This window comes from Rosa rugosa, chromosome 5 (genome assembly GCF_958449725.1).
Source record: "Rosa rugosa chromosome 5, drRosRugo1.1, whole genome shotgun sequence".
Lineage (NCBI taxonomy): Eukaryota > Viridiplantae > Streptophyta > Magnoliopsida > Rosales > Rosaceae > Rosa > Rosa rugosa.
The window spans coordinates 7,442,238-7,452,821 of record NC_084824.1 but is presented as its reverse complement, the minus strand read 5'-3'; the positions used below and the strand labels follow the sequence as shown (position 1 = coordinate 7,452,821).

Below are 10,584 nucleotides of genomic sequence, written 5' to 3'. Positions count from 1 at the left end.
TCATATCACCTTTAACAGTAAATCGCACTTTAAGCTTATAATCCGCATATTGTTGTCTATGAAATGATATTCAACTTTTACCAACACAGTTATTTTTCTTTTAGTCAAAAGTGTCTCTTGCCTTACTCAATTATGTACATAAATAATTAAATCAGAAAGAAGTCCACCTAATCTTACCAAAAAAAAAAAAAAAAAAGAAGTCCACCCAACATTCGCAAGCATAGTTTCGATGAAAAATTTATCTGATGATCAAAAAACTATGGTAAGTAATAACTAATTTTTCAAAATACAACTCAAATTCCGTAAAGATCAATTACAAGTATTTTTCAACAGAAATTTCAACAATTTTAAATAAATTTGAAATCTTGCCAAAGAGGGAAGTAGACACGATTTAATCACAGGTAAAGCGTTCTGTACGACTTGCCGTCGACAGTACGCTCTCATTTACGTTCACGACGTGAATACGGTTGAAACCGCCACGGCGCCACCACCGCAAACGAAATGAAGTTTCAGCCACTAGCTGGGTCCCACACCCACTTATAAAAAATACCAAAATCAGACACACAAAAGGACGCGTCTTTCCAGCCTGGATTTCGCCCCCTCATTCCTTTCCTACTCGCAAGAAATCAAAAAGCATCAATCTCCATTACACTCAATCCCCCCGCCGGTCCTACAGCGAAATGACCAAACTACCCCCAATCGAAGCCTAAAAAGAGTAAAGCCATGGTCTCCTCATTCCCATTCTCTCACTCCACCAGAGTAGCGCAGATGCCACCAAATCATCACCGCCGACTCTGCGCATTCCTCCTCGTCCTCGCCGCGGCCGTACATTTTCCGGCGGAAACCGCCGCCGTGGAGCTCCCGAAGTTCCGAGAAGCGCCTGCATTCCGGAATGGCCGCGGGTGCCCCCGGACGGCGTGGTCCTCGCTGGACGCGCACTCCCACAACCCCTCCATCATCCACATCGCCATGACCTTGGACTCCACCTACCTCCGCGGCTCCGTCGCCGGCGTCTTCTCCGTCCTCCAGCACGCCACGTGTCCCGAGAACATCGTCTTCCACTTCATCTCCACGCGCCACCGCCGCGACGACCTCCGCCGCGTCATCACCGCCACCTTCCCCTACCTCAAGTTCCGCCTCTACCACTTCGACTGCAACCTCGTCAAGGGCAAGATCTCGTACTCGGTGCGACGCGCGCTCGACCAGCCGCTCAACTACGCGCGCATCTACCTCGCCGATCTCCTCCCCTCCGGCGTACGCCGCATCATCTACTTCGACTCCGACCTGATCGTCGTCGACGACGTGGCGAAGCTCTGGCGCATCAACCTCGGGAGGCGCGTGCTGGGCGCGCCGGAGTACTGCCACGCGAACTTCACCAACTACTTCACCCCGAAGTTCTGGTCAAACGCGGCGCTGGCGGCGGAGTTCTCGGGGCGGAGCGCGTGCTATTTCAACACGGGGGTTATGGTGATCGATCTGTGGAAGTGGAGGGAGGGCAAGTACACGGAGAAGCTGGAGCACTGGATGAGCGTCCAGAAACGGCACCGTATTTACGAGCTGGGGTCGCTGCCGCCGTTTCTGTTGGTTTTCGCGGGTGACGTGGAGGGGGTGGAGCACAGGTGGAACCAGCACGGACTCGGCGGTGACAACCTGGAAGGGCTCTGTAGGGACCTCCACCCGGGCCCGGTCAGCCTCCTCCATTGGAGCGGTAAGGGCAAGCCCTGGCTCCGATTGGACTCCAAAAGGCCGTGTCCCTTGGATAGCCTGTGGGCCCCGTACGACCTCTTTCGTCACTCCTCTCTCTTCGCTGATAGCTGATGACGACGGCGCTGCGCGTCGCGTTTCACGGAGGCTCTATGGCTCTGCGGGCAGTTACTGGTGGGGGTAAATACGACGATGTGGATCTTGTCTGGGCTGGTCAAGGCAGACGGGAGTTACTGCCGTTGATTGAAGCAGAAAGGGTGAAAAAAAAAATGGGTTTGAGATTTTGATGAATGGTGAATGGGGAAAAAAATACCAGGGCGGTAAAGTGATGTGGCTTTTTTTTACTGCATTAGGTAATTGGTAGTGTTTGGTGAAGATTCGGAATTCGATGGGGTGCAAGACTACAAGACTGAGGCTTTTTTGGTTTTGGTATGGACTATATGAAGGTGCGATTGTGGCCACTTTTCACTATTGATCAACCAGATCAAGCAATATCATTGCTTAGAGTTACATCCCCATCTGTGTAGTAGTCCTGTAAATACAATTTATAAAAATTTGCTTTAATTTTTTCTATTTTGATGTGGTAAAAATTAAGAATTCTTAACATTAGTATTTTAGAGTATAGGAGCTGTAGAATTGAGTTGCTCTCGTAGTCGAGACCTAAACCTTGAACCCAAGGAGTGCTTATCAAGCAACAATGTGTATCATCGCCAGATAGTGACCGGCGCTATGCTGCCTTTCAACAGCATGTATTGGCATGATGTATCGGATACGCAAAATAATTTCGTGTCTAAAAGAAACTCTCAATGTGGTCCTATATCACTCTGTATGTATATTAATACCATTGTACATGTTCAAGGATGATCCGAGGCATCGTGCAAATGCAATGCAGGGGTAATTAAGCATTGCGTCTAGTTGATTCCCTTGAGATAGTGAAGGCGCGAACTAATCACATTCATCTTATTAATAATAGGTTTAGTTGGTGTTTGACAACTACCCACTGGTCCCTGGACACTAATAAAGCACCAAACGAGATAACGTGGACGTTTTCTCGCTCTGATTGCAATTGACTAGGGGTAGGTATCAATAAACTTTAAGTAATTCCAAACATGGGCTTTGAATCTCAAAGTTTCAGCTCAACCCAATAGTTAATTCGATCCAGTCCAATACATGAGAGTGTACGTGTCATTTGTGGTGGAATATTAGCCACCAATCCTATCGAGCCATTTCCCTCCACAAATATACCTGTAATAACCGTCACAACTAAAGAGAGACTCTGCTCTCGTCTCAGTCATGGTGTAGATAATCATCAGCACATTTCTTCAAGCAAACTGTTCGTACTTGAATTGAGATTCCCCAAAAATCAAGCAGCTTCTGAAACCCTACTACGGCGGCCATGGCCGTTACAGTAGTAGCCGGAGGAGTTAGTACTATCGGAGTTGCCAAGCTCCAGCCTCACCAATCAAAACCCACATCCCACTTTCTGGGCAGGAAGCTCAGAATAACCAAACCCTCCGGTTTAGTAAAAACCAGCTCCAGCTCCAGCTCCAGCTCAAACCCTAAAGCCTTGGTGGTTTTGGCCTCCGGCGGGGAGCTGATCCATGCGGTGCACGACCTGTTTCTGGGGGTGGGGGTGGGGCTGCCCTGCACCGTCATGGAGTGCGGTGATATGATCTACAGAAGCACTCTTCCCAAGTCTAATGCCTTGACGATCACGGTACCCGGTGCGATTCTGGCTCTGGGGGCTCTGTCTTATCTCTGGGCCACTCCTGGTGTGGCTCCGGGCTTCTTTGACATGTTTGTGCTTGCTTTTGTTGAGAGGATTTTCAGACCCACTTACAAGAAGGTTGGAGTTTTTTTTGGTTGGTTTTGGGTTCAGGTCAGCTTTTGGGGTTTAAGTGAGGTTTTTGTGTTTGGTTTTGTGGTGCAGGATGACTTTGTTTTGGGGAAGAAGTTGGGTGAAGGAGCTTTTGGAGTGGTGTACAAAGTTTCATTGGCTAACAAGAAGGCCAAGGTATGAAGTAAATTAGTGAGTTACCATGTTTTTTGCAAAACTACTGCTTAATCATGCATTCCTGAGCAGACTTAGCTTATTAGCATTATAAGAAATACAAGTAAGGAATTAGGTTATGTTGTATGTTTGAGGTTTTATACTTGAGACTGTGTTGTGGGAAGAATGTGTTATGCTAATGTGTGAATTTTGGTTGTTACTAGAAAGAAGAGGAATTGGTCTTGAAAAAGGCTACTGAATATGGCGCGGTAGAGATTTGGATGAATGAGCGTGTGCGAAGGGCGTGTGCAAACAGCTGTGCTGATTTTAAGTACGGCTTCCTTGAGGTGTTGCTCTACTACTAGTACCATATGATTTAAGGGTATCATTATCTTGAAGCATTCTAGCCATTGCCATTGTACGTTCTAGAGTGTATCCCATGACAAGAAATATATTTTTGAATGTGCATGCAGAGTTCTTCAAAGAAAGAAGCTGAATATTGGCTTATATGGCGGTTTGAAGGGGAAACCACACTTTATGATTTGTTGCAAAGCAAAGACTTTCCCTACAATGTTGGTAGTTTCTCTCGTCGGTCTTTAGATGTTTGTTAAATTTTAAGAATTAACCAAATGATTTCTTTGTCAAACTTAGCATGCACGGTTGAAAGTTTAGTAGCTCTAACTTTAATATCCAAATGTGGATCCTTTCACTGACCTGCAATCAACTCTTTCAAGCCTATGATTATTTGATTGCTTCTGACTTTTACAGCAAGTCCTGGTGTAGTTTAACTATTCAACTGCCAACTTCACTCATGATCACATAAAATGACAGGTAGAAACTATGATACTTGGAAAAGTTCAGGACTTGCCAAAGGGTCTGGAAAGGGAAAATAGAATCATTCAAACAATAATGAGACAGATCTTATTTGCATTGGATGGTCTTCACTCAACAGGGATTGTGCACAGAGATATAAAGCCTCAAAATATTATTTTCTCTGAAGGTAATAATACTTCATAGCATGCTATACATCAGTCGATCAAGAAATAGCAAAGTTCATCCTTTCTTCAATTTAACTTACGATTTCTTAATTCCAAATTTGATATGAGCAGGCTCTCGTACATTCAAGATCATTGACCTTGGAGCTGCAGCAGATTTGCGAGTCGGCATCAACTACATTCCAAAGGAGTTTCTTTTGGATCCAAGGTACCTTCTGTTAAACCACTTCCTACACTGATCTAATTTCTTAAAATCACCTTTCCTGCTATGTTATGCAAGTAGCAGATTGCGTAGATTTGTATCAAAGGCATGACAAACTTATTAGTTTGAAGTTTCCTAACAAGAGGAACAACTAATCAATGATTTCATTTAAGACTACTGGAACATACAAATATGCCTTAACAAAGTTCAATTGATTATTCTGCTGGTTCCATACCCAAATACTTGCAGAATGGTCTGATATTGCTGAAGTTTACCAGCTTAGTGTCAAGATTCATTATCTACTTTAGATTTTCTGACCCAAGAACTGAAACTATAGTCAATCTTGAAGGTGTTCTGGGGACTAAAGAACAGCAAAGCCAACAGTTTAATTTCATATGTAAAAGTTATCTAGATCTAGGCCATGAAAGAATATTTGAAATTCCAGCAAATGGCCCTTCATTTTGTGTATTGTATAAAAAATGGGACCTGAGTGTTGATGAAACGTTGATACTTGACTATGAAAGCATGCTCACTGAATTAATGGTCTTAAAGAACATCTTTCTGATTTGCATCTTCCATTTAGTACCTAGTTTCAGTTTCCTTATAGCATCTCAGTGACTTTGGTGTAGTCTGTTCATATCAGTAGGCATTGATGATGCTATTCGATTTTTCCCTATTTCAGATATGCTGCACCTGAGCAATACATCATGAGCACACAGACACCATCTGCACCCTCTGCTCCAGTGGCAACAGCACTTTCCCCAGTTCTATGGCAGGTGGAATAACTGTGAAACCATCTCAGCTTGATTGGAGCTAGATTACTTCTCATTTGCTTTAATGGGTTTGATTATATGATCTTAAACAGATGAATTTGCCTGATAGATTTGATATCTACAGTACTGGGCTCATTTTCCTACAAATGGTAAGTAACAAAAGTTTGTTGGTAACAGGACTAAAGTTAATAACCTCAGATTAACTGTCTTGATATTCATACAGGCATTCCCAGGATTACGTAGTGACAGCGGCCTGATACAATTCAACCGTCAGCTTAAAAGATGTGATTATGACTTGGTTGCATGGAGGAAAACTGCTGAGCCTAGAGCTAACTCTGAACTACGAAAAGGTTTTGAGTTGTTGGATTTAGATGGTGGAATTGGATGGGAACTCCTGACATCAATGGTTCGATACAAACCAAGACAAAGAATCAGTGCAAAAACAGCTTTAGCATATCCCTACTTTGACAAGGAAGGCCTGTTAGCGCTGTCCGTCATGCAGAGTCTGAGGCTGCAACTCTTCCGATACACACAACAAGATTATGGGGAGGCTGCCAGATGGGTTACTCGGCTAATGGCAAGATCCGGAACCAAGCAGGATGGTGGCTTCACAGAAGCTCAACTCCAGGAGCTTATGGTTTGTACCTCAACTATACTAGGCAATCAGTAATTCATGTTTTCTTTCACAATGATCTCATTATCCTACGTTTTGCAGGAAACGAAGCCTAAGAAGAAGTCTAGTCCTCGGAGAAATGCTCTTGCTTCAGCTCTTTGGCTGCAGAGGAAGATTGTGAAAACATTGAATGAGAGCATGAATGAGCTTAACAACCAAAGGAAGAGTCTCTGGTGGAGCAGGTGGATTCCCAAAGAGGAATGAAGCTTGTAAGGACATACATGCATACTTTCTTTTTCTTTTTGTAAATGTTGTGTAGCAATCTCAATTGACCAACTTGGTGACATAGAATTATGTCTAAACCATATATGAAACAAACTAGCTGGAATCTAAAGAAAACAGACCTTGAATAGTGATCAAGAAAATTGTATATTTTGAGCACACGTGCAATGACTTTTACTGGATTATAGATACACACAAAAATATATATGGCACAGTTATTCATAAACTGAAGCTGCACTTTCCTTCAACCCTCGACATCTTTTCCCATCATCTTCTTAAAATTAGAAAAATACAAAAGCCCAGTTGGCCTTAATTGGATTTTGCAGTGACGAAATGACGAATGAACAAAGCCAATTACAAATGACCTAGCTAGCTTCTTGGAGCTGGCTATATCTGTAGTCAATGAGCCTCTTCACACAATAATCCATTGATTAATGTCGCTAATGGTACGGTAATCAAGAGCTGTAAAGGACTCATAATTCAAGAACGTGTTAGCTTAATCATATTCAAAGCTTCCCTCTTAAGCAAAAGCCTGCTGCTGCCAAACGCATGTATGTGAACTGGAGCTGCTACTCAAAACCGTACAATCCACCGGGTTTTCACATGCTTCAAGTCCCATCTCTGGTATGGAAGCAATACCATATATCAAAATATTCAATGCCAACAAGATCAAGTTTGCATGCTCTGATTATTAAACATTATGATTCAGAGGGGCTTAGAGTTAGAGATAACATAGATCTAATAATTGATCAGTGTATCTGGGGCAATGCTATTGTTAACCACGAGAACTTCACGTGCGACTCTGACCTTCTTGTTCAGTACAACCAGACCATTTTTTTTCTCTGAAGTGTAAATGGGGACACCAATTAACAAACACAGCATGAGACACAAGATAGCTGCAATTCTCGACCTGGGATGGGATCAACACACTTTGATCACAGCACTGTTTGAGTTCCCAAAGCTTAGTTATCTTTCTTTTTTTTTTTTCTTTTTTTTTTAGTGTAGTATCTCATGCAACTAAAAAACGTAACTGGGTGTTTACAGCTTAGGTTTGAACAAAGAAAGGAATAGAAAATGGAAACTGGGGGGGTATTGGAAATTGGTCTGTCTTTAGAAAAATGGAGCACAAGATGAAGCAAGTGGGTTTGCTTTCCTTTGCTTCTGCTCGAGTGTGTTTGAACTTTGAAGTTATATCTTCGAGCACTTAGATTAAATACTTAAAGGTAGTGATTATATAAGTGCAATACGGAATCTTCGGTCATAGCTTTGAAATGCTGATCTTGGTCTTCAGCCTTTTGATCATATTGGAAAAATGGCTTCAGCCCTTTTCATATATTCCTACTGTCTCATTTTAGGACAGAGCTAGACAACTGTGTCTGGTACATTGTCTGTATCAAGATTTTCTGTTTAAAGCAACTATATGCAGAGAAAATCTTCCATGTTAACGGCTCAGTAGCATATTTAAGAATTTCTCTCCGCAGATGCATTCTTACAAAATCTTAGTTTTGCGCCCTTATGTTAGTCTCATACAACCTATTTGAAGCATTTCAACACTTTGCCTCCATGATAGTACAAAACACATAAGATGTGAAATTTTTATATGAGTTGGTGCATACTTCACAGTCCACAAAATAATATCATCCTGATTCAGCAAATTCAACTTCTACCCTTTAATAATATCTCTAAAGAGAACACAAAAAGCAGAAAATACGTACTCTATTCTAAGAAACCCACTTATCAACAAAGCAATAGCATCATCCTAATAGACAGTAGCAACATATATATGCAGCCAAATGACCATTAAACTTTGATTAAAGTTACTGTCATCATACATCATCTCCATTTTCTTATATGGGTCAATGACTCATTAGTTACCTAAAGTATGCACTAATTACCGGACTGTTGTTGGAGAAACTAAAAATTAATAATTCATTAACCCTAGCCAAAACCCAGATTTCGCTATCAAGGATCATGTCCCTACAACCCAGGTTTCTCTGTTATATATTAGTCTATATGATGGTGGTGATGATGATGGTGGTGATTAAGATGATGAAGTCATTATAGTCTTCAAACAGTGCTAATTAAAGTTTGTTAATATGCATTCTTATGTAGGATTCAACTTGTCTTCTCCTATTGCATGTTTAGGTGGATCCAACAGAAAAGTTCAAGAACAAACAAAGAAAAGCACTAAAAAGAAAGGATTTTCCGAGGAGAAGAAAGAGGGCAAATTGGTGAGCCCTACAGATACTGAATTATCACCTCATCATTTGTAGAAATGTTGAATGCAGCTCATGAACTACCAGAACAATTGCTTGTTCCACTGGACCTTTTGGTTAGTAGTGGCCGACCCATTATCCTGGTGGTTAATGCCTATACAAACATATGAGGTATAGTCTTGCCGATTTTAGGGCGAAGGTCCAGATTTCCATTTTGGATCTTCACCTTCTATCATGTAATTCGATTATGATATTTGCTCATCTTTAGGTCTCTCGGAAAGAATCATTTTTCCCAATAACTTGATTAAGTTGAAAATTGCTTAACTATTTGTGCACTATCATCATTATTGATCAGTTTTATTTGACATACCTGATACTAAGCTACACTGAGGATGAAACTTTTTATACTTCTCTATTTGCGATCATATCATAAATTGCTGGTATAGTTTTACATGGTTTTGAGTTCTTTTACTGTGTTGAATCACACTCGTTCTGAATGAGTGTGATACTAGCAATAAATAAAAAATAATTAGTTAATTCATGCCTTCACGGTTAACTACTGCTTTCGTTGCATACAAAACCAGTTATCATCAGATATCAGATATATTAAAGAATTACCTATTCTCTTATGTCCATAAACATATGATACTATTATTCTACATGTGAGAGACAGGGTTTTGTATGGATTCATTTATCATTTTCTCTCATACGTAGGGTGATGAGTATGGATTCCAAAGTGGGAAAGGTAGGTCCCTTATTAGGGTGTTGTCTGGTGGGTTTGGGGGCACCGCACACCCTTTCCTGCCCCATCCTTGGCTCTTTTCTTAGACCAATTGGAGCCATGACCATCCATGCATGACCATCCCTTCAACCCTCTATATAAACAACCTCCTTTCCCCTCTCCATATTCAAACCCAACTCCCACATTCACACAGAGCTCAAAGCTTTCCAGTCATCACTTCCATATCACACAAAGCTCATCTCATATATTCTCATCACTACCAGTCAAATCTAAGCTAGATATGAAGATGAGCAGCAGTGCCAGTAAGAGAAGGCTATCATCATCATCAAGCAGAGGGCTTGGGGGTGTTCTCAAAGAGCAAAGAGCCAGGCTTTACATCATAAGGAGGTGTGTGGTCATGCTTCTATGCTGGCATGACTGATCTGATTTTGAAGAATCTGAAGTCCTAGCTTAGTTTACTAGCTATGTCAATTGCAAGGGGCAATTGGCTAGGGAAGATTTTTGGTTTTTTTTTTTTTTTTCCCTTCACTTTTTTCTATCTTCTTCTTGGTGGAGTACTACTGTAAATAGTGAAGCTAAGGATGTGGTCGGAAAATTAGCTGAAACCAATTTTGTATGGAATGTTCTTCATGGGCTAGATATGTATATCGGATAGCATTAATATAAGAAACTTTCATAACTATACTCCTCATTCTCTTTTTTGGTACATACACTCTATACTTGTTTCTGTTGTGATTTATGTTTGGATGATAATCATTAGCATCGCTCATGCGCGAGGATAATTTGCATGAATAGAGAGTTTTAATAATCTAACATGAGTTTGGAATGGGATTTCCAAATTATGGGAGAATTAATTCTGTGAAGGCTCTGCCTCAGAAAGTCAAAGCAACCAAAACCTGGGTTTGTTTCACTCTTTTTCTCTAGCTTAATATTTAATTCCTCCAAACGAGTCATTGTGGAGTCTGGAAATGTCCAACTTATTCATCATCATCAGTTGAGTTACCAATTGGGATGATACAAAATGCAAGATTAAGATATACCCCCAAATGAAGGTTGTCTTTGCCACC

General features: G+C 41.4%; 3 protein-coding genes across 3 annotated transcripts; all 3 read left to right on the top strand.

The window, feature by feature from the left end:
• Positions 1-465: 465 nt before the first annotated feature.
• On the top strand, positions 466-2,277 carry LOC133712217 (probable galacturonosyltransferase-like 3). Its single transcript, XM_062138333.1, has one exon. It carries the CDS (start codon positions 724-726, stop codon positions 1,816-1,818), a length of 1,095 nt encoding a protein of 364 aa, XP_061994317.1. The 5' UTR covers positions 466-723; the 3' UTR covers positions 1,819-2,277.
• A 682-nt stretch (positions 2,278-2,959) lies between these two features.
• On the top strand, positions 2,960-6,718 carry LOC133712216 (serine/threonine-protein kinase STN7, chloroplastic). The gene is made up of 10 exons (XM_062138332.1): positions 2,960-3,550; positions 3,635-3,718; positions 3,919-4,041; positions 4,168-4,266; positions 4,526-4,694; positions 4,804-4,897; positions 5,574-5,667; positions 5,757-5,813; positions 5,888-6,301; positions 6,380-6,718. The coding sequence occupies exons 1-10, from the start codon at positions 3,101-3,103 to the stop codon at positions 6,539-6,541; spliced, it is 1,746 nt and encodes a 581-aa protein (XP_061994316.1). The 5' UTR covers positions 2,960-3,100; the 3' UTR covers positions 6,542-6,718.
• Positions 6,719-9,611: 2,893 nt separating this feature from the next.
• Positions 9,612-10,201, top strand: LOC133712218 (small polypeptide DEVIL 11-like). Its single transcript, XM_062138334.1, has one exon. The coding sequence runs from the start codon at positions 9,627-9,629 to the stop codon at positions 9,936-9,938; it is 312 nt and encodes a 103-aa protein (XP_061994318.1). The 5' UTR covers positions 9,612-9,626; the 3' UTR covers positions 9,939-10,201.
• The last annotated feature ends 383 nt before the right edge of the window (positions 10,202-10,584 follow it).

Bases quoted from the DNA above. Each gene is read 5' to 3' on its own strand.
- LOC133712218 (XM_062138334.1), top strand. From the start codon at position 9,627: ATGCATGACCATCCCTTCAACCCTCTATATAAACAACCTCCTTTCCCC.
- LOC133712217 (XM_062138333.1), top strand. From the start codon at position 724: ATGGTCTCCTCATTCCCATTCTCTCACTCCACCAGAGTAGCGCAGATG.
- LOC133712216 (XM_062138332.1), top strand. From the start codon at position 3,101: ATGGCCGTTACAGTAGTAGCCGGAGGAGTTAGTACTATCGGAGTTGCC. The intron at 4,267-4,525 runs GTTGGTAGTTTC...ATAAAATGACAG, and splicing joins GCAAAGACTTTCCCTACAAT to GTAGAAACTATGATACTTGG. The intron at 5,814-5,887 runs GTAAGTAACAAA...ATATTCATACAG, and splicing joins GGCTCATTTTCCTACAAATG to GCATTCCCAGGATTACGTAG.